Source organism: Rhea pennata, chromosome 24, assembly GCF_028389875.1.
Source record: "Rhea pennata isolate bPtePen1 chromosome 24, bPtePen1.pri, whole genome shotgun sequence".
Classification (NCBI taxonomy): domain Eukaryota; kingdom Metazoa; phylum Chordata; class Aves; order Rheiformes; family Rheidae; genus Rhea; species Rhea pennata.
This window is the reverse complement of record NC_084686.1, coordinates 424,516-445,861: the sequence shown is the minus strand read 5'-3', so window position 1 is coordinate 445,861 and position 21,346 is coordinate 424,516. Positions and strand designations below refer to the sequence as shown.

The window sequence follows — 21,346 nt, the reverse complement described above, 5'->3', positions numbered from 1 at the left end:
GCCCTATACTGGACTCTCTCTAGTAGCTCCATGTCTCTTTTGTACTGGGGAGCCCAGAATTAAGTACCTACTTAATTAATTAATGATTAAGTACCTACAGATAAAATAATAAAAATAATAAAATGAATGAAACACTCATAGTAGCCGAATAAACGTACAGACAGGTGAAACTCAAGACTGCTGGATAGTTGTGGTTTGGTTTGGTTTTGCTTCGTGGTCCCAGTCTCCAAATATATGTAGAGAAGTTGTATCTTTCAAAATTGTTTGGCGATAGGTGGGGTCGGGACAGAAAATTTCTGTGAAGTCTTATGTGAACTGCCTCTTGGGGATGACAGGAGATGGGGGTTCTTTCTGCAGAACTGAGGAAATTATGTATATTTCTTCTTTTCTCTAGCCTTCTTCAGTATGTCCTTCCAGGGAGATTCTTACTGAGGCAGGCAGGAGGGAAACAAACCTGAAAAACTCCTTAGGGGAAGTAAAAGTTGCAGTTGTGATTGAGCATGTACTACTTCTTACAAAGTGCTCAAAGAAGGTTGAAGGGTGGCTGGAAAGTTAGAAAATCAGGTAATGAATTCCTGTACTGTTTCAGTCCCAGTATTTTGTTCTGGGCAGAAGAGCAGTTATTAGAAGATAATGCTTCTGTCATGTGATGCTTTTACATTTGAACAGCAAATTGTAATGTCATAACTTTAATGGCATGTTTGTTTTCTGTTCCTAGGGTTTATTTGCACATAGTCAACATTTTTGCAAATTAGTTCTTTTTGGCACAACCTCATTGTTCCTCAAGGATCTTCATTGTGTAAAGTGCTGAGGGTGCTTGCTGTCCGTTATATATTGGTTGGTTCTTTCCATGCTAGATAAAGCTAACTTCTTTCTCCTTGTACCTACTTGTGTATACTGAGATCATCCTATCCAGTGGACTTGCACTTCTTTCTTTGGTTTGTAAATGCCAGCTGTCACACTTGCTAGTGGAAATTTGATTTGCAGCTCATGAGTTGATGAAATGAAATTTGATGTGCAACTCATTTTCAAGAATCTAATTACAAAACCACTATGTTTGTGGGTTTCTACCACTGGCAATTTTGGTTTTCTCGGGTGATAGAAAGATTTCCCCCCCCACCACCAAGTACATTTGAACAAATGCTTTTAAATACAGAAATCTGGGAGGAGAGTGGGGGGGATGTTAGTGTGGTTCATGGGTTTTTCGTTTTTGGGGTGTTTTAGTTTTTCTGGTTGTCTGCTCACTTTTTGAATATTGTAAGGACAAGCTTTTGGAAGATTGGTTTCTTGTGGTGAATATGAACAATTAAGTGATTTTGTGCTCAGTAAAGGTTGCAATGTGCTTGTGTTATCTAAGGACTGCTTCTTCTTTTTTTTGTATATATGTATATATAAATAGCAAACATTCTATCATACTGATGCTTTCCAGCAAGTTTTAGAAATAAAAAATATTAATGCAATTGGGAAGATTGAGTATAAGTGAAAGTGAAAAAACATTAATGCTAACCTAATACATGGGAGACACCAATATTGGGTTGAATTTGAGAAGGGGCATCCTAGTGAATACCCCATGGCCTGTAGTACTTGGGCCTTTCCTTGGCAATCTTGTTTCCTGTTTCTGTAAGATCATGTTCAGCCTAACCAGTCTGTGGTTTCATTTGATGGCATAAGAATTGTGAGCAGATGTAGAAACTACACCCCAAGTGAGAATTCAAAGCTTTAAAATCCAATGGTTAGGTAATCTGCCTTCAACATCTGCATTCTGCTTTTACTGAGTTGCAAATGGACCTATTGGCTGAGTGCAACAAGCTTTCAAGAGCAAACACCTGCAAAAGTCAAATTTGGAACTTTTTTTTTTTTTTAAGTAACACCAGAATAGAAAAGGTAAAACCATGCAGGTGTTTCAACAGAATTTGGATAACAAATAGTAATTAGACAGCATTTATTTTTGCATCTCATCCCATGATGACTCTTGTGAAAGGAAGAAGACTTTAAATAAAAGCTCATGTCAGATGTACATGATTCTTTCATTTTTAAGTACTTGTATACAACATGAAGGTGGAGAATTTTGTTTAATATGCTAGAAGTTTTTCTCTGAATTTACCAATTTTAGATTCCTCTTCATGTAAATGTTTTATGTAATATGCTATAGTGACACCATGAGCATGTCAGGGCTACCCTCTAGATTTGATTTTTGCTCAGAACTTACCTTGATTTTGTTTGTTTTGTTTTCCACTCTTTACTAGGGAGAAAACTCAACTTTCACAACCATATTTACTGATATTACTAACTTCTACATAAGATAGACTATGGGACTTGAAAACAGAGTTGCACAAGTGCTTTTAGTGTATACAAACACTGAAGCAAAGGAAGTACTTACAAGTATACAAACTGTCTCTCCTAGTGCTTCTTAACAGATAGTCGTACATGTTTTCACTAAGGCTATTTTTGTGCAACTTCATTGTTTTTCGGGTTTTAGGAGTGTTTGGTATATGATCATAATGTATTTTTGACTGTTGCTTTAAAAACTGCAAATTACACCCATTTGAAGACTACATTTTGTGTGTTAGGTGCCTTTCTTCCCTTGTCACCTGAGACTTGCAATAGTTGACTAACAGTGAGTGTTTCATACATGTAAATCAATTGTCAGTAACTGTCATGTTGGTATAAGGTACTATTTTAGCTTAAACTCTGGATTTTGCTTGCCTCTCTGGCCAGGTGTAGCATCTAGTTTAATCTTGTAAATTCTCCTGGAAAATAATTTGTGTATTTTAAGCAGTCTTTTGGAAAAGCAAATAATCTTTAGGGCATAACTTCTGCAGTTACTGAACACACTGAAATTGTGGTAGCAAGAACTCTGTATAGAGATGTGCTTTTCACAGTGCAGTTTTGGAGCTACAGTGATGAGCTACCAGCATGAGTTCAGAACTGTTCCTACTCAAAAAAAGAATGAAGCACTGGGGAACTACTTAATTGGAGCTGAGAGACTTGGAACTGAATTGTTTTATGCAAACAAATTACTGCTATCTTCTTTCACCCGAGTGGTCTTTAGGATAAATAATTATGCAGAGTTCTACATTCCTTAGATAGATATGACAGAGGTGGCTCGTGGGATTGTGCATGCATTAGAACTCACCTAGTCTTCCTTTCTGCAAGAAGATTCTTCAGTCTTTTTCTAACTTTTAGCTCAGCAACCTACTTGCCAAGAGCACTTGCTTTCCTGCTTCAACACCTGTAGCTACAGGCATGCTTATTTCAAGATACATCCTCCATAGCTCCAATGTATACTCTGTTTTAGTACTTGAAGTAGAGAAGACTTCAGGTGAGCAGGATACAAAAATAAATAAATAAATAAATAAAGACAAAAACAACAAAACAAGCCAGATAAAAATGCAGCGATTATTCCTGAATTGAGTGTGTGAGAGGTTGATCATGTAATCATAATGGCTTGAAATTATTGGGAGAGTGTGTGCTGGAAATAGTGTTGGGTTGCTGCTTTTGTGATCAGCTGTTAAAATATCTGGAAGGGTAAGGAGAAGGGGAATATAAGGATTTCCTCGTGGGAGTGACGGTTAAATTAACAGGTGAAAAGTAAAGAAAATAAGGAAACTGAAAGCCATTGCAAGTTCAGGGACCAAATGTCAGTGTCTGCACTTGGAAGGAAATACTGTCTAGCACTTAGAGGAAAGATGGGAAATCGGGATTTCAAAGCTCTCCTTCATATCCCAGGAAATTCTTGGTCTTAGGCAGTTCACTGTCACCATGCTTGTATCTTACCTACTTGCAGCACTCTTGCTCTCCTGACTCCCTGAATTAGAGAGGTGCGGTAACACTAGTGCTTTTTAACGCTTCTCATTTACAGGACTGTAAACATGCATTAAAAGATAAATCTGTTTGTGGCAATAAGTTCTGTCTCCTTGGAAGAAGTGTGCTGCTTTTACACAAAAGTAAGCATCGCATGGCATTTAAAGCTTTGTGCATGCTATTGTGTTTTAAAAATGCGGCAGATCTCTATTCTTGGTGGTCTAATGGAGAAATTACTTGGAGCAAGTGGCTGTTGCATTTCTAAACCTGACTGTTTGTATGTAGCTCATTGCTTATCTGGTTGCATTCTCTATCTCAGAGTTTAGAGTATTTCAGCATGAATTGGTTTCAGTTAACAACGTGTCCTTTTGTTAGTCTTGGAGACCCCTTCGGCCAGGCTGCATGCCCTTGTGAAGGCAGTCCCTGTGCAGCCGTGTTTACATCTTGCAGCGAGCCCACGTGCCCGTGCTCCAGGGAGCGGCAGGCAGGCGTGACAAGGCGATTGATCTGCAGTGCTGTGTGCAAAATGAGTGTGGAGTGATACACTCCTGCAGCATTTATTTTGCAGCACTATATTTGCTTGGTTTTTGTTAATGTATGATTAAAGTTGAGAAATTGTAGTTTTTCCTCTTTCAAGGAAAGATCTTGGATTCTTTTAAGGAGACTGTCTTATGTTTTGGAGTCTGTTTGATACAAGGTTCATCTGGTAGAAACAATGCTTTTGGATTTGTGATGTAATTCTTTTGTATTGCTTTATTGGTGCTTTTTCCTGTTTTCTTGGCATCATTGCAGCAACTGGAAAGTGCAGATTGGCAACAGGAATGTGGGGAAAGGCTACACTGACCCTTTCAACAATGTGCACTTATATTTGCTAACAGCAGTTGTGAAGTGCAGCCTCAGTTTGTATATGTTGTAATTGACTCATTAGAACATATATTTATGTTGAAAACTTGAATGGCCCTTCTGTTCAGAAAATTTACACCATTTGCATTGTTTAATAGCAAGGATCATCAAATGGAAAGCAAACAAAAAAAATGAGAAACAGTTTGTCTTAGTCCTTACTTGTTTTTATCATGTTCCAACTTGCCTGTAGGCATCGAAAGACAATTTTCCTTTTCCAAGTCAGTTGCAGTAAATGGTAAAATAATGCAGTTCCAGTAAACAGCACTGCCACGGCTTTCAGTAATATTCACAGGGTAGGTATCTTGTACTTGGTATTTTTACATATAAATCCTATTGTCTGTCTAGTGTTAGTATAGCGAGCTTTTTCAAATATAGGTGATAACTCATCCCCATCTCACCCCCTGCCTGGTCATCCATGGCGGGTCAATGTTCCCAGCTTCTGGAACTAAGAAAATAGTCATGTGAAGAAAAGTTTGAAATATTTCAGCTTTTACTCTTACTGATTAAAAGGTGATTAACATTAAGAAGGTGCTGTGATGGTATCTATTTGAGGAAGTCAGTCTCAATCTGTGAACTCCCACCCAGGTAGCAGATTACCAAGGTGAAGAACCCGCTGTTGTGGGAAGTCAGGCTGTCCTAGCTCAGCTGAAATAGGAGTTAGTGTATTTTTAATTTTTGTATGTCTTAATACCTTAATGTATTTCCTGTTTGTGGATCTGGTCACACAGGATAGTGGCAACTGTAAGTCCCCACTTCAATAGGTGTTTCATCCCAAACTGACAGATAATGGTCTCCATATGTGTGGTTTAAGATCCTAAAACTAAACCTCTGTTTCACTAGCTGAATTTTTTTTAGTGGTCCATCCTGTAAGGAGTTGAATTAAGAATTTATTTTATGGAGCAAAGATGAAACAGACACTGCTTTGAGAAAATACTTCACAACATGCAAGAAAAGCTTCACTATGTTGCCCTCTTATTCCTTGTTGTTGTGGTTAGTAAGTACTGTTAAAATCTTATATTAGACCTAAGGTAGATGCTGTGATAGGCTTGTTTATTTCTTGGCACTGCTAAACTTCTCTTGTTCAGTAATGTTACACCTTTTCAGTTACAGTATACTGGGTCTTGTAGTACTTCCTTATCTCAAAGCTTTTGCAGAGTCAAGTTGTTACAGAAAACATGGAGGTATTACAGGCACCTTTGGAGTGGAATAAAATAGTTACTTTCTAACATACAGCAACATTACACAATAGTTTAAAGAAGGAAGTAACAAGTGACATGCTCTTTTCAAGCTACAGAGGGACTTGAAGAGTAAAGAACATAATTGCCTGAGTTGAGATTGTACTAGGGAAACTAGATCAACATAAAAATGTATTAAACTAGATGATTAGGACTTACATTTTTACAAACTGCCTGAAGAAAAACTGTCTTAATGTGAACAGGGTACATTTAATGTCATGTGGAGGTATTGCCTTGTTTTGCTGTAGCACAAATTGCCATTTAATGAATGCACAACTTCTTGTAGAACCAGCATGTTCTTTGTTGTCTTGCGCCTTAGGTCAGTGCTATTTTGTTTGTAATCCGGTACTCCACACCTTTTGTTCTTTCAGAGTTTGTGTTTTCTTTCCCCTGTCTATTTTTCTTATTTTCTGTTGCCTCTTGTCAGTTAAAAATCTTAAAATGCAAGTCAGGTCTTCATCTCTTAAAGGCAAAATCTAAAGTGAGTTAAAAAAAATAAATCTTAAGTTTTAGCAAGAGTCATGTAGTAGGGAGTTGGTTGTTAAGAAAATTGTCCTCGACTTTCAGTAGCGTACCTAGATGGCTATTAATTTCATTATTCTTTGAAATGTAACAATTAGTAAAGGCTGTGGTCCCTTAGCAAGAAATGCTTTTTTGATGGTAGCTTTGCTGGGAGCCATAGGAGAGGGAACTTTTGGTTGTTCTGAGAGAAAGCTTGTTCTGGTGCTGTACGAGTTAGCAGTGCTTCCAGCTGTTCAGCACTGTTTCAGACTGTGGCTATTGTGATGAATGAATGAAGTCTATATCTTAGAGATGACTCTGACCTACTGTCAGTAGTTTCAGTGAAGCTGAACTTCTTTCTTAGCCAGGCACAGTGGTGGCTATGAGATGCAACTGATGGGGTGGGATTCATCTGAATGCACGCAAGTCTCTGGAGTGGTGGCAGAGGCTCTGTCACACTGCAGTTTCCTTGTAGAGGCCATAAGCATCGCTGCTGGTTCTTGTGCAAGCAAGTGGCAAGCCTTCCTTCAGGGTAAGTGACTAGTTGTCAGAAAGGGACTTGAGTGAGTCCAGAAGCCTTGCATTTAAACTCCACAATGCTTGGGATAGAATTACAGACCTCACATACTTCTGCTCATGCAGAGAGACTTTTAAATGAATTTGGGAGAAAGTTAGTCTGCATTTGTACTAGAAAAATAAACATGTAAAAAATTTTTTTTTTTTGCTTGAGTGTGTCTTTAGGGTAGTCTGAATAATAGTCTATAGTGTAGACCTCTCTGTGCTTTGATACAAACAGCAGATTTTATGCACTAAGAATTGATTTCTCATAGGTTTGTCCTTTGTTTCCCCATAACTCTTTCATCCTGCTGTAACTGTAAACTATAGCTGTTATATATACTAGTTGCATTTCCTTTTTAGCAATTTTTTATTAGAAGAACAAATATGGGTATGTTGCTTGGCAGGGGTATGTTGCTTGGCAGGGGCAAATCCTTTAGAATCTTTTCATGCTTTGGGCATAGTTAAATGTATTTGGTGTTAATATCCATGCCTTCAAATTTAAAACTACTTTTTCATTGTAGGATGAACAGTTCTTAGGTTTTGGTTCAGATGAAGAAGTCAAAGTACGAAGCCCCACCAGGTCCCCCACAGGTACGTTTTCTCACATCTCTCCTGTTTGTTGCAATAGTTATTTTCCAGAAGTATCTTAGCAAAACATGCTTTTTCCCTTGAGGAAGCTAAGTCTCTTCAAATCTCATACACCATAAAAGTCATAGCAGTCTTTGGATTAAATTTACTCAGCTTTAGATATTTGCTGTCATTGTGATCTCTTTAGATCTGATTTGTTGTGGAGCAGGGGAACTCTCAGTAAAGAGAGATGCTAATGAAACTAGCACTCAACCTGATGTTAGTATTTTAGAGAGGCAGTTATTTTAATGATAAGGATCTGGTTTAAGGAGTGCGTTCAACTGTGGGTAGATGGTATGCAGTTACAGGAGGAAAATAGGTGTATGTAGTTTGTTAGTGAAAAGTTGTGTCAGTTCTTGGGCTCAAAAGTAAGCATTGTGTCTTAAGAAAATTTCTTCTAAGATATAGTTGCAACAATCTAGCCTTCAAAGAACCAAAACCAAACAAACAGAAATGAAACGCCCCTCTTGCCACCAAATAAATCCTGTTTTGCGTTTTTTTCATACATTGCAATAGATTATCTGCTATAACTGAAACTTTTTTTTTCATTGAAATGAAACAAATGTGGAAGACTTAAGAATAAGCTGAAGTAAATTGTATTTTCAGCTTTCAAGATGTAGGATCAAATCATTATTGGACTGCATGTGAATGAGTCTGGTCTTGATTTAGATTCTTGTCAATAACTGCTCTCACCACAATACTCAATTTGGCCCTGCGAGCAAATTCTGTTGTGGAGAGCTTTGGTAATGAGGTGGTTCAGTGAAGAAATACATTGTCAGAACTATGTGAAGACCCAGAACGGGAGTAGCTGGGTTAGTGGTTATGGATTGAAATGCATTGGTAGAGGTGAGTTATCAAGTCTTGCACATCTGCTTCATGTTTCTAAGTGCAGTCTCGAGTACTAAATAGATTTGAAGATGAAAAGCAACTTTTAAGTAAATTATCTTACATCAACCTCTCCCTGTGCGTTATTCTCAGCTCACTGACGTATCTGTTAGCAGTGCAGATAGATGGTACTACAGAACAGGGATTTTTCCCCCCTTTAACTGCATGTGATCTACTGAAAATTCTTAATTTGTTTGAAACATTGTACATACCTTTGAGTTATTGCTCCCTTTTATAGTTAATAGTGGTTTTGTGTGATTGCATATATTGTTTTTGTAAACAGACAAGTGTACTTTTTTAAAAGGAATTATTTAAATCATATTTTTTGTGGGAGAAGAGGTTTCTTTTGAGGGAACTCTTTACAGGTATGGTAAAACTGTATTTTTATTTACTGATGGATGGAAATATTTTGGCAAATTGTGCAGGTAGTGTGATTTATAATGAGTAAATTCTTGTGTGATTTGGATAATGCTGATACAGCACTTGTGGAAACTTAATGTGTGCTCTGCATTCTCTGTTTCCGTCTCAGTTAAGTCTAGTCCACGAAAACCTCGCGGGAGGCCCCGAAGCAGTTCTGACCGAAGTTCAGCTGTACTATCAGACTCGTCCTCAGTGTGTTCCCCTTCAAGCAAGTCTGAAACCACATCCATGGAAAAAGTAAAGAAGAAGGAATTGAAAAGTGGGGAAAAAAGACGAGGAAGACCTCCAACACTTACGAGCGTGAAGTTCAAATTGTCACAAGTAAAGGACACATCGGATGTTCAGAAGGGAAGTAAAGAAGAAAAAGAAAGTCTGAAAAAAATTAAAAGGTCACCATCCACTACATTTCAGCAGGCAACAAAAATCAAGAAATTAAGAACTAGTAAACTTTCCCCACTAAAATCTAAGTTTAAGCCTGGGGCAAAACTTCAGATTGGGAGGAAGAGTGTTCAGATCGTACGCAGGAGAGGTAGGCCACCATCTTCTGAACGTTTAAAGACTTCCTCAACCTTAGTCATTAATTCACAGCTGGAGAAACCCCAAAGGATACGTAAAGAGAAGGATGGCACACCACCTCTTACAAAAGAAGAAAAGACTGCTGTCAGACAAAGTCCACGCAGGGTTAAGCCTGTTAGGATTATACCTTCCACAAAAAGGACAGATGCAGCAATTGCAAAGCAGCTCTTGCAGAGAGCTAAAAAGGGGGCGCAGAAAAAGATTGAGAAAGAAGCAGCTAAACTGCAGGGCAGAAAGGGGAGAACTCAGCTAAAGAATATTCGACAGTTCATCATGCCAGTTGTGAGTGCTATCTCTTCACGTATTATTAAAACACCCAAGCGGTTCATTGAAGATGAAGACTATGATCCTCCTATTAAAATATCCAGACTAGAATCCACACCAAACAGCAGGTTCAGTGCTACATCCTGTGGTTCCAGTGAAAAATCCAGTGCTGCTTCTCAGCATTCGTCTCAGATGTCTTCAGACTCTTCACGGTCCAGTAGCCCTAGCGTTGATACATCTACAGACTCTCAGGCTTCTGAAGAGATGCAGACGCTTTCTGAAGAACGGAGTAATACTCCAGAAGTTCACGCACCTCTTCCTATTTCTCAGTCCCCTGAAAATGATAGCAGTGACAGGAGAAACAGAAGATTTTCAATAACTGAAAGAAGTTTTGGCCAGAGGACTACTAAAAAGCTGTCGGCCTTACCAAGTGTGCCACAGCAGCAGTCATCGTCTTCTCCTCCTCCCCCTTTGCTCACTCCTCCCCCACCGCTGCAACCTGCTTCCAGCATCTCAGACCATACCCCTTGGCTTATGCCTCCAACCATACCATTAGCCTCACCGTTTCTTCCTACTTCTGCTGCACCAATGCAAGAGAAACGGAAATCAATTCTGCGAGAGCCAACGTTTAGATGGACCTCTCTAAAGCATTCCAGATCAGAACCACAGTACTTCTCATCAGCAAAATATGCCAAAGAGGGTCTTATTCGCAAACCAATATTTGATAACTTCAGACCCCCACCACTGACACCAGAGGATGTTGGCTTTGCATCTGGCTTCTCAACACCAGGTGCTACAGCTCCAGCACGTTTGTTTTCTCTACATTCTGGAACAAGATTTGATATGCACAAGAGAAGTCCTCTGTTGCGAGCTCCGAGATTCACTCCAAGCGAGGCCCACTCCAGGATCTTTGAATCTGTAACTTTGCCCTCATCGGTTGGCCGAACCACTGCAGGAACATCTGCAACAGGTGTATCTTCTAGAAAACGAAAGAGAAGAGTATTTAGTCCTATCCGATCGGAACCCAGATCTCCTTCGCACTCCATGAGGACGAGAAGTGGGAGACTTAGTACCTCTGACCTGACAACTCTCACCCCACAGTCTTCTGTCTCTTCCTCGCTAACTAGCATTTCTGTTAGTTCTCTTGCCACTAGTGCCTTAAACTCAACTTTTACTTTTCCTTCCCATTCCCTAACACAGTCTGGGGAATCAGCAGAGAGAAGCCAGAGACCAAGGAAGCAGACTAGCACTCCAGCAGAGCCTTTCTCATCTAGTAGTCCTACTCCTCTCTTTCCTTGGTTCACATCAAGTCCCCAGACAGAGAGAGGGAGAAACAAAGACAGGGCTACAGAGGAACTGTCCAAAGATAAAGATGCTGACAAAAGTGTGGAGAAGGACAAGAGCAGAGAGAAAGACAGAGAGAGAGAAAAGGAAAACAAACGGGAGTCAAGGAAAGAGAAACGGAGAAAAGGGTCAGAAATTCAGAGTAGCTCTGCTTTGTTTCCTGTAGGTAAAATGCCCAAAGAAAAAGTTGTCAGTGAAGATGTTGCAGCATCATCATCTGCAAAAAAGCCTGCCGGGCGGAAAAAATCTACAGCAATAGATCCTGTGGCAGATGTTTCCACTGCTGCTCTGGTAGATACGACAACCGTCAAAACCAAAACATCCAAGAAAGGTAGAGGGGGGTTAGATAAATCAGAACTGGACCTCAGCCCCACAGTGCCATCTTTGGAGAAGGAAAAGGCTCTGCGTCTTTCTACTCCTTCATCAAGCACTGTCAAACATTCCGCTTCCTCCATCAGTTCTATGTTGGCCCAAGCAGACAAACTGCCAATGACTGACAAAAGGGTAGCCAGTCTCCTGAAAAAGGCAAAAGCCCAGCTGTACAAGATTGAGAAGAGCAAGTCCCTCAAACAAGCAGATCAGCCAAAAGCACAGGTATTTATTTTTTCAAATTTTTTGCTAGAGTGCATCTTATTTTGAACTTGCACTGAAAAGCACTAGTAGCTATCATATCTGAAAAAACAAAGAATTAACATATCAAGCTAAGTAGCTGTTAGTGCAACAGATGGTAAATGATCTGAAAATGAGAAGCACTAGGCAGAAGTTGAGGGGGAGAGAAAGCTGCTGCAGTCAGCTCAAGATGGAACTGAATGCATTTTTAGAGAACAATACAGATCAGTTGCTTATTAGGTTTCTCTAAATCTATACAAAATGGTCATCAAGAGCACTATGAGCTTATAAAAGCAAGGTTGCAGCAAATTTCTGTAGTCTTTTCTTGGTGTTGGATGTTTCTTGTAGACCCTTCCTATATATGTACAGCTGGCTTCTAAAGATAAAGGTGATTCTGGCTCTTTTCTTTCTCTCCCCTTCCTTCCCCCCAACCCTCTTAACTCTACATTGTGATGATCTGTTATTTCTGTGAGGGAGTAAGATTCATTGGGATTTTGGATTTGATTGGAAAACTGCTTCCTGCTGCTTTCCTCTCTTCTCTCCCTGTTCCCCTCACCCCAGAAAGACCTTTTTCTGCAGTCCCTTTCAACTACTGAAAAGGTAGGTATTTTATGACATAAATATGCTCTCAGAGAGTATCTCCTTTATAGTTAAACTATTACTTTCCTTTCTGCCATCAGTGTTAAAAATTACGGGTGTATATCTTAAATAGAAAACATCAAAGTTTTTGTCCCTGAAATGAAGACGTACACGCTTCTGTATATCTGGCCAATTTATATTAAGAAGCCTAGACCATCACAATTTAGCTGTTATGGGGAAGGTTTTTATTAGGAAATGTTTCAGAATCATATGATGAAAACACAGAAAATTACACTGAAATGCTACATTTCTTTTAACACCTCAGTAAACACAGCCCGCTGTTCTTACAGACTAGCAGCGAGAAAGTTATCAAACAGTTTGATTTACTTCTCTTCTGCCAGATCAATTAGTACTGAATGTTAGTCTGTTTATATCCTAATTTCTGTCCATGTTGAATTTCTGATATCAGTACCTTACAGTGGCTTCATGAGTGAGTTCAATTTCTGGTAGCAGGGAGGAAGTTACCTTCTAATTCCGAATTAGTAAGACATCTCATTCTTTCAAATTTATCTTCTCTTGGATAACTGAGACTTTGAAGGCCATGTCCTTATTTTTCTTCTGATTTGTATGAGGTGCAAGCTAAGATATAATTTAAGTCTTTCTAGGTTACTTTGAAGTTTCTGTTGCATGTTTTCCAATCTCATTTTGATACCTTTCTTAGAAATACTATATGTTCTCCTACTCTGAAATCTAGGGACAAGAGAGTGATTCATCAGAAACATCAGTTCGAGGACCACGAATAAAACACGTTTGCAGAAGAGCAGCTGTTGCACTGGGCCGTAAGCGAGCAGTGTTTCCTGATGACATGCCCACTCTGAGTGCCTTACCGTGGGAAGAACGAGAGAAGATACTGTCTTCCATGGGGAATGATGGTAAGTTAGGTATTTTACTGCTAAGACCAGCCCTCAGGAAATCCTGGAGACGAAAAAGAGTCTAGAGAAAGGAAGACTTTCCCTTGGTCGAGGAGGAACAAGTTAGAGATCGTTTAGGCAAACCTGACATCCACAAATCCATGGCCCTGATGGGATGCACCCACGAGTGCTGAGGGAGCTGGCAAAATATTATCACTAGGCCACTCTCCATCATCTTTGAAAGGTCATGGAGAACAGGAGAAGTACTTGAGGACTGGAAGAAAGCCAGTGTTACTCCAGCCTTCAAAAAGGACAAGAAGGAGGACCCAGGAAACTACAGGCTGGTCAGCCTCACCTCCATTTCTGGAAAAGTGATGGAACAGCTCATTCTGGGTGTCATCTGTAAGCATGGGGAGGAAAAGAAGGTGATCAGGAGTAGTCAGCAGGGATTCACCAAGGAGAAATCGTACTTAACCAACCTAATAGCCTTCTACGATGGAATGACTGGCTGAGTAGATGAGGGAAGAGCAGTGGATGTTGTCTACCTTGACTTCAGCAAGGCTTTCAACACTGTCTACCATTACATCCTCACAGGCAAGCTCAGGAGGTGCAGGCTAGATGAGTGGACAGTGAAGTGGATTGAGAACTGGCTGAAAGGCAGAGCTCAGAGGGTCGTGCTCAGTGACACAGAGTCTAGTTGGAGGCCTGTGGCTAGTAGAGTTCCCCAGGACTCAGTGCTGGGTCCCATCTTGTTCAACTTCTTCATCAGTGACCTAGATGAAGGGATAGAGTGCCACCTCAGCAGATTTGCTGATGCTACCAAGCTGGGAGGAGTGGCTTATACAGCTGAGGGCCGTGCTGCCATTCAGAGAGACCCGCACAGGCTGGAGAGCTGGGTGGAGAGGAACCTCCCGAGGTTCAACAAGGGCAAGTGCAGAGTCCCGCACCTAGGGAGGAATAACCCTATGCACCAGTACAGGCTGGGGGCCGACCCGCTGGAAAGCAGCTCTGCAGAGAAGGTCCTGGGAGCGCTGGTGGACGACAAGTCAACCGTGAGCCAGCAATGAGCCCTTGTGGCCAGGAAGGCCAATGGTATCCTGGGGTGCACCAGGAAGACCGTTGCCAGCAGGTCGAGGGAGGGGATCCCGCCGCTCTACTCAGCCCTGGCGAGGCTTCATCTCGAGTACTGTGTCTGTTTCTGGGCTCCCCAGGAAGAGAGAGACATGGAACTACTGGAGAGAGTCCAGCGTAGGGCTGTGAAGACAATCAGAGGGCTGGAGCGTCTGCCCTATGAAGAATGGCTGCAAAAGCTAGGACTCTTTAGCCTGGAGAAGACTGAGGGGGGGATCTTATCAATGTCTATAATTACCTTAATGGGGGTTGTCAAGAGGATGGGTCTGGACTTTTCAGTGGTGCCAAGCGACAGAACAAGAGGCAGCAGGCAAAAGCTGAACCACAGGAAGTTCCATCTTAATATGAAGAAAACTTCTTCCCTGTGAGAGTGACGGAGCACTGGAACAGGTTGCCCAGAGAGGTTGTGGAGTCTCCTTCTCTGGAGATACTCAAAGCCGACCTGGATGCAACCCTGTCTAACATGCTCTAGGTGACCCTGCTTGAGCAGGGGGTCTGGACTAGATGATCTCCAGAGGTCCCTTCCAACCTCAACCATTCAGTGATTTTAGTTTTGCATCTGTGGATTCATGCATAATCTGTTTGTTCACTACCTTGTTTAGTGGCATCTTTGCATATATTATATATGTGGCTAGATTTCTGAACTTGTACAACTGAGCACTTCGAGTAATTAACAGGGGAGTGAGTAATTAACAAGGGAAAGTATATTAAACCAAATGGTGCTTTTTAAATTAAAATGCTACTTTAACTGAATTGCCGATTCTTTTAATATTTTTATATAAAAAAAATCAAAGATTATACAGTAAGCTTTCAGTCCACTGAAGTATGTGTGAATGTGTACATACACATATATACCTGTATGTACACGTGTGTATACATGCATATATATATATATATATATATGCGCACACACACACATGTGTATATATATATTATATATGTTTGGGGGGGGGTCACTGTGTGTGTGTGTGTGTACCCCTGGTGTGGCTCTGCAGATGAACTTGTGCTTGATAGAATTAATCCCATTAGCAAGCTGCACATTTCTGAAATATTCTTTAACATCAGTGAATTCACATCAGAGTTGTTTTTTTTTTTTTCCACAGATAAGTCATCAATAGCTGGCTCAGAAGAGGCTGAACCTCTTGCTCCACCTATCAAACCAATTAAGCCAGTTACCAGAAACAAGGCACAGCAAGAACCTCCAGTGAAGAAGGGCCGACGGTCAAGGCGCTGTGGGCAGTGTTCAGGCTGTCAGGTTCCAGAAGACTGTGGTGTCTGTACTAACTGTCTAGACAAACCCAAGTTTGGTGGACGCAATATAAAGAAACAGTGCTGCAAGTAAGTGTGTTTAAGAAACTGTTAACTAATCCCTACATGAGGTGGAATAAGCACAACCATGCCCTTGGATAGGGAATGATGAACTGCCCCTGTAGCTCAGGCTTTGAAGGATTTTGGCCTGGGCTAAGGCTGAGTGGCAGAAGGGACTAAAAAAAATTTGATTTAAGAGACTAGATGTTGATCTGAGATGTGCTGGCTACGAGCTCTATTTCTGCATTTCACTGCTAACTTATTTTCCCCAGTTGAAGAAACTGGCATAGGATTGTAAAACATTTAGTGTGAGACCAGTGGCTTTCATGACTATGGTAGTATGAGTTATTGAAGAAAGGCACCAAAAAAAAAAAAAAAGACAAGTATTTTCTCAGCTGACTTTTTTGAAAAGAAAATTTTTAAATGATGTTTTTCTGGTAAGTAAACAATATAACAAAGATGTCTCTGGATGTCACTAAGAAATACCACTCTTTCCTTTATATTTTTAATATATATAATATATCTTATAAATAAATTATATATATAGTGACATGTATTAAATATATATATATATTTATTTTTATATATATATATACACGCACACACACACACACACACACACACACATATTTAATATGTGTTACTTTAGTCTGAATGTTTTGCTTTTTTTCAATTGCTGTATTAAATCAATTTTACCAGACTGGAAAATCTGTCTGAAAAGGCAGCAAGTGAAGTGGTATCAGTAGAGATTGTTGTGATATGAAAGCTATTTATAAAGCATAGCCATGAGACTTGCTGGGTAGTGCTCATCTGTGTGAAAACACTCTGCAGACTACAATCTGTAAGTAGTCATACTCTTAGTAGCTTTACCCAGGCCTTGGGCAAAGTTTCAAAAGCGTCGGCCCTGCTGCAAGAAAAAAAGTCTAGCCTAGCATATTGGAGACATTGTGTGGTAAACGTAAGCAAGATAGGAATTGAAGTAGAACACATCAAACACTTGGTTTCAACCCCACTCCATATAAGCAGAGTGACTGGTTTTGTCTGAAATGGCCTATGGACTCCAGAAAACCTACAGTTCAGAGAGTGTGGTTTGGTTTCTTAGAGCTGTTACTGGCATTTGAGAAGTATCAGAATACTTCTCAAATGCCAACATCTAAGAAATGTAGTTGATGGGGGATTTTCCAGTGAAACAGTTATTGCATTGGCAGTTTTATTAACCTCAAAACTGCATGTTGAGTGTGGCAAACCAAAAGGAAAATACAAGTGAAAACAAAAAGCTTCTTTGGTCTTAAATATTTCTGAAGGGAAAAAAATAATTATTTGGAAAAGACAACTGGGAATATTGAGTGACTGGTAAATTCTTTTTTTTTAATCTCAGTTTTTCTTGTTGAAGTTTTACCAAATGTGTTCCTAATGTCTGTGCATTTTTCTTCTGATTTCTAATTGCACAACACATTTTTTCTTTGTAGAATGAGGAAGTGTCAGAATCTACAATGGATGCCTTCCAAAGCATATCTCCAGAAGCAAGCTAAAGGTAGGCTAGAAGATTTCACTCTTGAGTGTAGCACCAGAGAGGAAATTTTCATATCCTAAACTTTTTTTCTTTATGCTGTCATTGTGGCTACACTGAGCTATAAAAGATTAGTGTGAAACCAACTGTTAACAGGGAGTCTGACTGTTCTGATGATGTCAAATGAAAGTTGTAAGAGAGGTATGAGTAAGGGCAGTTTCTATAATCCCTAATGGTGGCTGCCATTTTCACTGCTGGACTCGTAGTTTTTCTTCCCTTTTGTAGGGAACTGCTGCTGATAGATGATCAGTCTCCCCTCTGTGCTTCAGGTGAAGCATTTGTCAGATTTACCAGTTCCTGAATGATGTGGAGAATCTCTTGGAGCCTCCTTGTCTCTGACATAGGGCTTAAGAGAGCCATCATACACATTCTATTAAACCTCAGCATTCTTAGGACTGGATTATTGGAGGTCCACGTGTTAGTGTGACAGTGATCAGGTGGCTGTCGTAAAACTCCTTGAACCTTCACCATACAAAGTCTGCTTTCTCTATTGTGCAGTTAAGCTGTGTGTCTGCTTTACTGCAGAAGCATTTTGTTTACTGATATGTCAGAATAGAGGCCCACAATATTAGAACAGAGATTGCAGCGTAAGTCAAGTGCATTAATTTTACTGACAAAAATACTTTTCTTCTGGAGTACTGATTTTTTTTTTCCATATGAAGGAACAACACAAAATTCTGACAACAAAATGTCTGTTCCCTTATTTAAAGTGCTGTGTGTAATTTGAAGTCATGCAATTTCATCTGTGTGACTGTATTGATGATTTTTCTTCCTAGCTGCAAAAAAGAAAGAGAAGAAATCCAAGGCAAATGAAAAGAAAGAAAGCCATTCTGGAAAGAACCAGTTGGACTCTGGACAGAAACAAACTTCTCAGACTGTTTTAGCAAGAGAAGATAATACCATGAAGAAGAGCGGTGAGCCTGCCCGTAAGCCTATTGAGGAGAAGCATGAGGATGGAAATTTCTCTGTCCCGGTGATGGAGCCCAAGCAGGTCCCTGCCTCTAGTGCCAGAAGGACTGGCAAACAGGCTCCCCAGCTGGTTCAGCTCCCTCCTTCTCAGCCACCCAGCTCAGGACCTTTGAAAAAAGAAGCACCTAAACTGACTACTTCTGAGCCTAAGAAAAAGCAGACTCCACAGCCAGAAACAGGTAAATGTGGCTGTTTGTTTTCCATACGTTTGAATCTTGTTAAGTACAGCTGAACATTAATACTGCTAAAAATTGTTGGATTCTAAAATTGTTAAATGCTTTATAGTCTGGTGAGATTTCAGCAAATTATTTTGGGGAATTTTACTTAGAACTGTGGTCCTTCTGTTGAACTACACTGTACGTATAGAGGTGAGTGGAAGGATGTCCATCTTTAGTGTGATTTTTAGTCACGCAGTTGTGGCAATCTTAAAGTATAGTTTCAGTAGCATTAAGTTTATTGGCTATTCATAGTCTGGATGTGAAATACAAGAATGTAATCTTTTAGTAGTAAAACGTGGCCTGCTATTGCCTGTAGTACGTAACAACATGAACAGTAAACAAAGCAGCACCTCCAGGACTTTTGTGTCCTGGCACTTGGAACATTTGGGATTTTTAGCAGAATAAGCCTGACTGGTTATACCTTGAGGAGAAGTTCAAGTTGTACTTAGTGATGTGTAGTCATAAAAGTGGAAGGAAAAATTCCAATCTAAAATTCATCTCACACTACAAAATTTGTTTATCGCTTTTCCTTTCTGCAAGTAGTTGTTACTTGAAATGCTCATAAAATTCTTTACTTCTCCGTAGGCACAGAACAAAGCAAACAGAAAAAAATTGCTCCTCGTCCAACTTTCCCTGTGAAACAGAAACCTAAGGAAAAGGTGAATGCTACGTGTTTTTTGCTTTGTTTTGTTTTTTATAGTCTATACATTTCAATAAGTTGAAACTTGTGTGACTTTAGATAGAAGTGTATTGTCCGTATTAACTCTTTGGTAAACTTTTGTGCTTAAAATGTCAATAGGAACACCATTTGTATCCTAAAAACTCATTAAGAATCCACTTCTGCCCCTTCAGTTTAAGATGGATCTAACTTGATTCCTAGCACTATTCAAGATTGATGTGATATATAAAAAGGAAAACATTTTCAATCCATTCAGGAAGAAATGTGTACCTTGTTGTGAGTCTGAGCATGTCATGCAGATGCTAAGGATTTTTTTGGCATCAGAACATTGGTACCAAATTACTTGACATATGACTAAGATGCAATTCACATGTTAACTTGTTTCAAGACTTACACGTTGTCAGACGGAGGCTAGATTGTCCATATTTACTAGTTTAAAAAATGGAACCATCTTCCTTTTATAAACAAAACATTTTTTTGTGAAAAACATGATTTTAAATCTGTATGAGAAATGTGTAGATACTAGTTATGCCCACGCTTGCCCCACTGCATTAAAAAAAATCAAAGAGGCAGTATTCTGTTAAGAGAACAGAATGAATGACATGACAATAGAGGAAGATGCAGCAAATTGAAGTAGAAATGTAGTTATGTTTGGAATACTCTATAAAAGGGTTTGCAAAATTATTACTTTCTTTGAACTTTTGCAAACTTCTTAATTCTGTGCTGGTTTCAGGGAGGTTTGTATATGAATTACCTGAAGTGTTTCATATGGTTTACTGTTCAAGTATAATGTTTGGGATGGGGATTAATGCAGGCTCCTTTACTTGACTAGGAAAAGCCCCCTCCTATCAGCAAGCCAGAAAGCAGCACACTGAATTTGCTCAGTACTCTGACTAATGGAAGCAGTTCCAAGCAAAAAACACCTACAGATGGAGTCCATAGAATTCGAGTGGATTTCAAGGTAGAGGACCAAATGGTTTAAGTATTTAAATATTAACTGACTCTAAACGCTGGTGCTACAGCCCCTCAAGTGTGCTAATAGTGATTTCTAAGTTTACGTGTCTGGTATCATTCAGAGAGAACTGTAAATAGGAACCTTTGTGACAAGTCATTTGGTTGATTTTTAGAAGTTTGTTATGCCTTTTTTTTTCTTATAATTAGAGTACTGGATGAAGAGACAATTAAACCTTTAAACCTTAACTGTCAAAGTGAGGATGAGCAAGAATTTGAGGTTTATGAAGAATTATTCCATTAAGATGGAACTATAAAACCTTACCACCACTTGAGTCAACAAGATTTGGGGAAAATGTTAGTAATTTGTAATTCACAACATTTTGGGTATATTTGGGTTTTTTAAACTGATTAAATCATGTACTTTTTTGAACAACAGTTGTTGAAATAATAAAAAATCGTATTTTCCTATTTTAATTTTTCATTCCCTCTATAAGTTTTAATACTGGAGGCTATAGTGAGATCTCCTAAGTGTTTTATACAAGTATGAAGTTTTAATAAAGTCTAATTATTCTGAAAATTCATTTTTAGTGGTAATTCTGCACTTGTGAAAAACTTTGTTTTGTTCTTTAAGTTTACTTCCTGTAGAGCAAAGGGTAGTGTATTATTGAGCTCTTGCCAAGAATAGTGATGAGGTGTAACTCTTTTAATATACGCTATAAAGTAGACCAAGGTAGAAGTTAAAATAACTTTGGTTTTAGAACACTTAATTACAGACAAAGAATGTATGAAGCAACAATGTGAGCACTTTGTACTGATACTATATTTTTTTATTCTGCATGATGATATATCCTTTTGTGCTTTCAGGAGGACTGTGAAGTGGAGAATGTTTGGGAGATGGGTGGGTTAGGCATCGTGACCTCAGTACCTATTACTCCCAGGGTGGTCTGTTTTCTCTGTGCCAGCAGTGGACATGTGGAGGTAAAGCATTGTGTTCTGCTGTTTGATTTAGTTATGCACCATGTTATAAAACAACTCTTGTAATTCCCTCAATCCAGAGGAAAATAAAATAACATCTGTAAATCTGTTTGTGCTACACTTTGTCCGAGAATACTAAAAATGCTAGATACTCAAATCATTGGAAGCAAACTGTTATTCGATGTAGAAGATAGTATTTTCAAGAGCACCTGGGCTGCTTTTTAAGACATAATTTGGACCCTTACCTGTTCTGTAAAGCAGGAGGTTTGCATTCTGTTAACTTAAAATCAAAATCGTGCTTCTAATAATTTTAAAAGGGGGTTAGG

General features: G+C 39.4%; 1 protein-coding gene across 1 annotated transcript in view; it reads left to right on the top strand.

The window, feature by feature from the left end:
• KMT2A (lysine methyltransferase 2A) overlaps positions 1-21,346 on the top strand; it is a 56,922-nt gene that overhangs the window by 8,776 nt on the left and 26,800 nt on the right. The window contains exons 2-10 of the mRNA XM_062594754.1: positions 7,523-7,592; positions 9,043-11,711; positions 13,060-13,237; positions 15,451-15,685; positions 17,125-17,189; positions 18,002-18,373; positions 18,998-19,071; positions 19,924-20,052; positions 20,910-21,023. Coding sequence (XP_062450738.1) covers positions 7,523-7,592; positions 9,043-11,711; positions 13,060-13,237; positions 15,451-15,685; positions 17,125-17,189; positions 18,002-18,373; positions 18,998-19,071; positions 19,924-20,052; positions 20,910-21,023 — 3,906 coding nt within the window. The remainder of the gene's footprint in view (positions 1-7,522; positions 7,593-9,042; positions 11,712-13,059; positions 13,238-15,450; positions 15,686-17,124; positions 17,190-18,001; positions 18,374-18,997; positions 19,072-19,923; positions 20,053-20,909; positions 21,024-21,346) is intronic.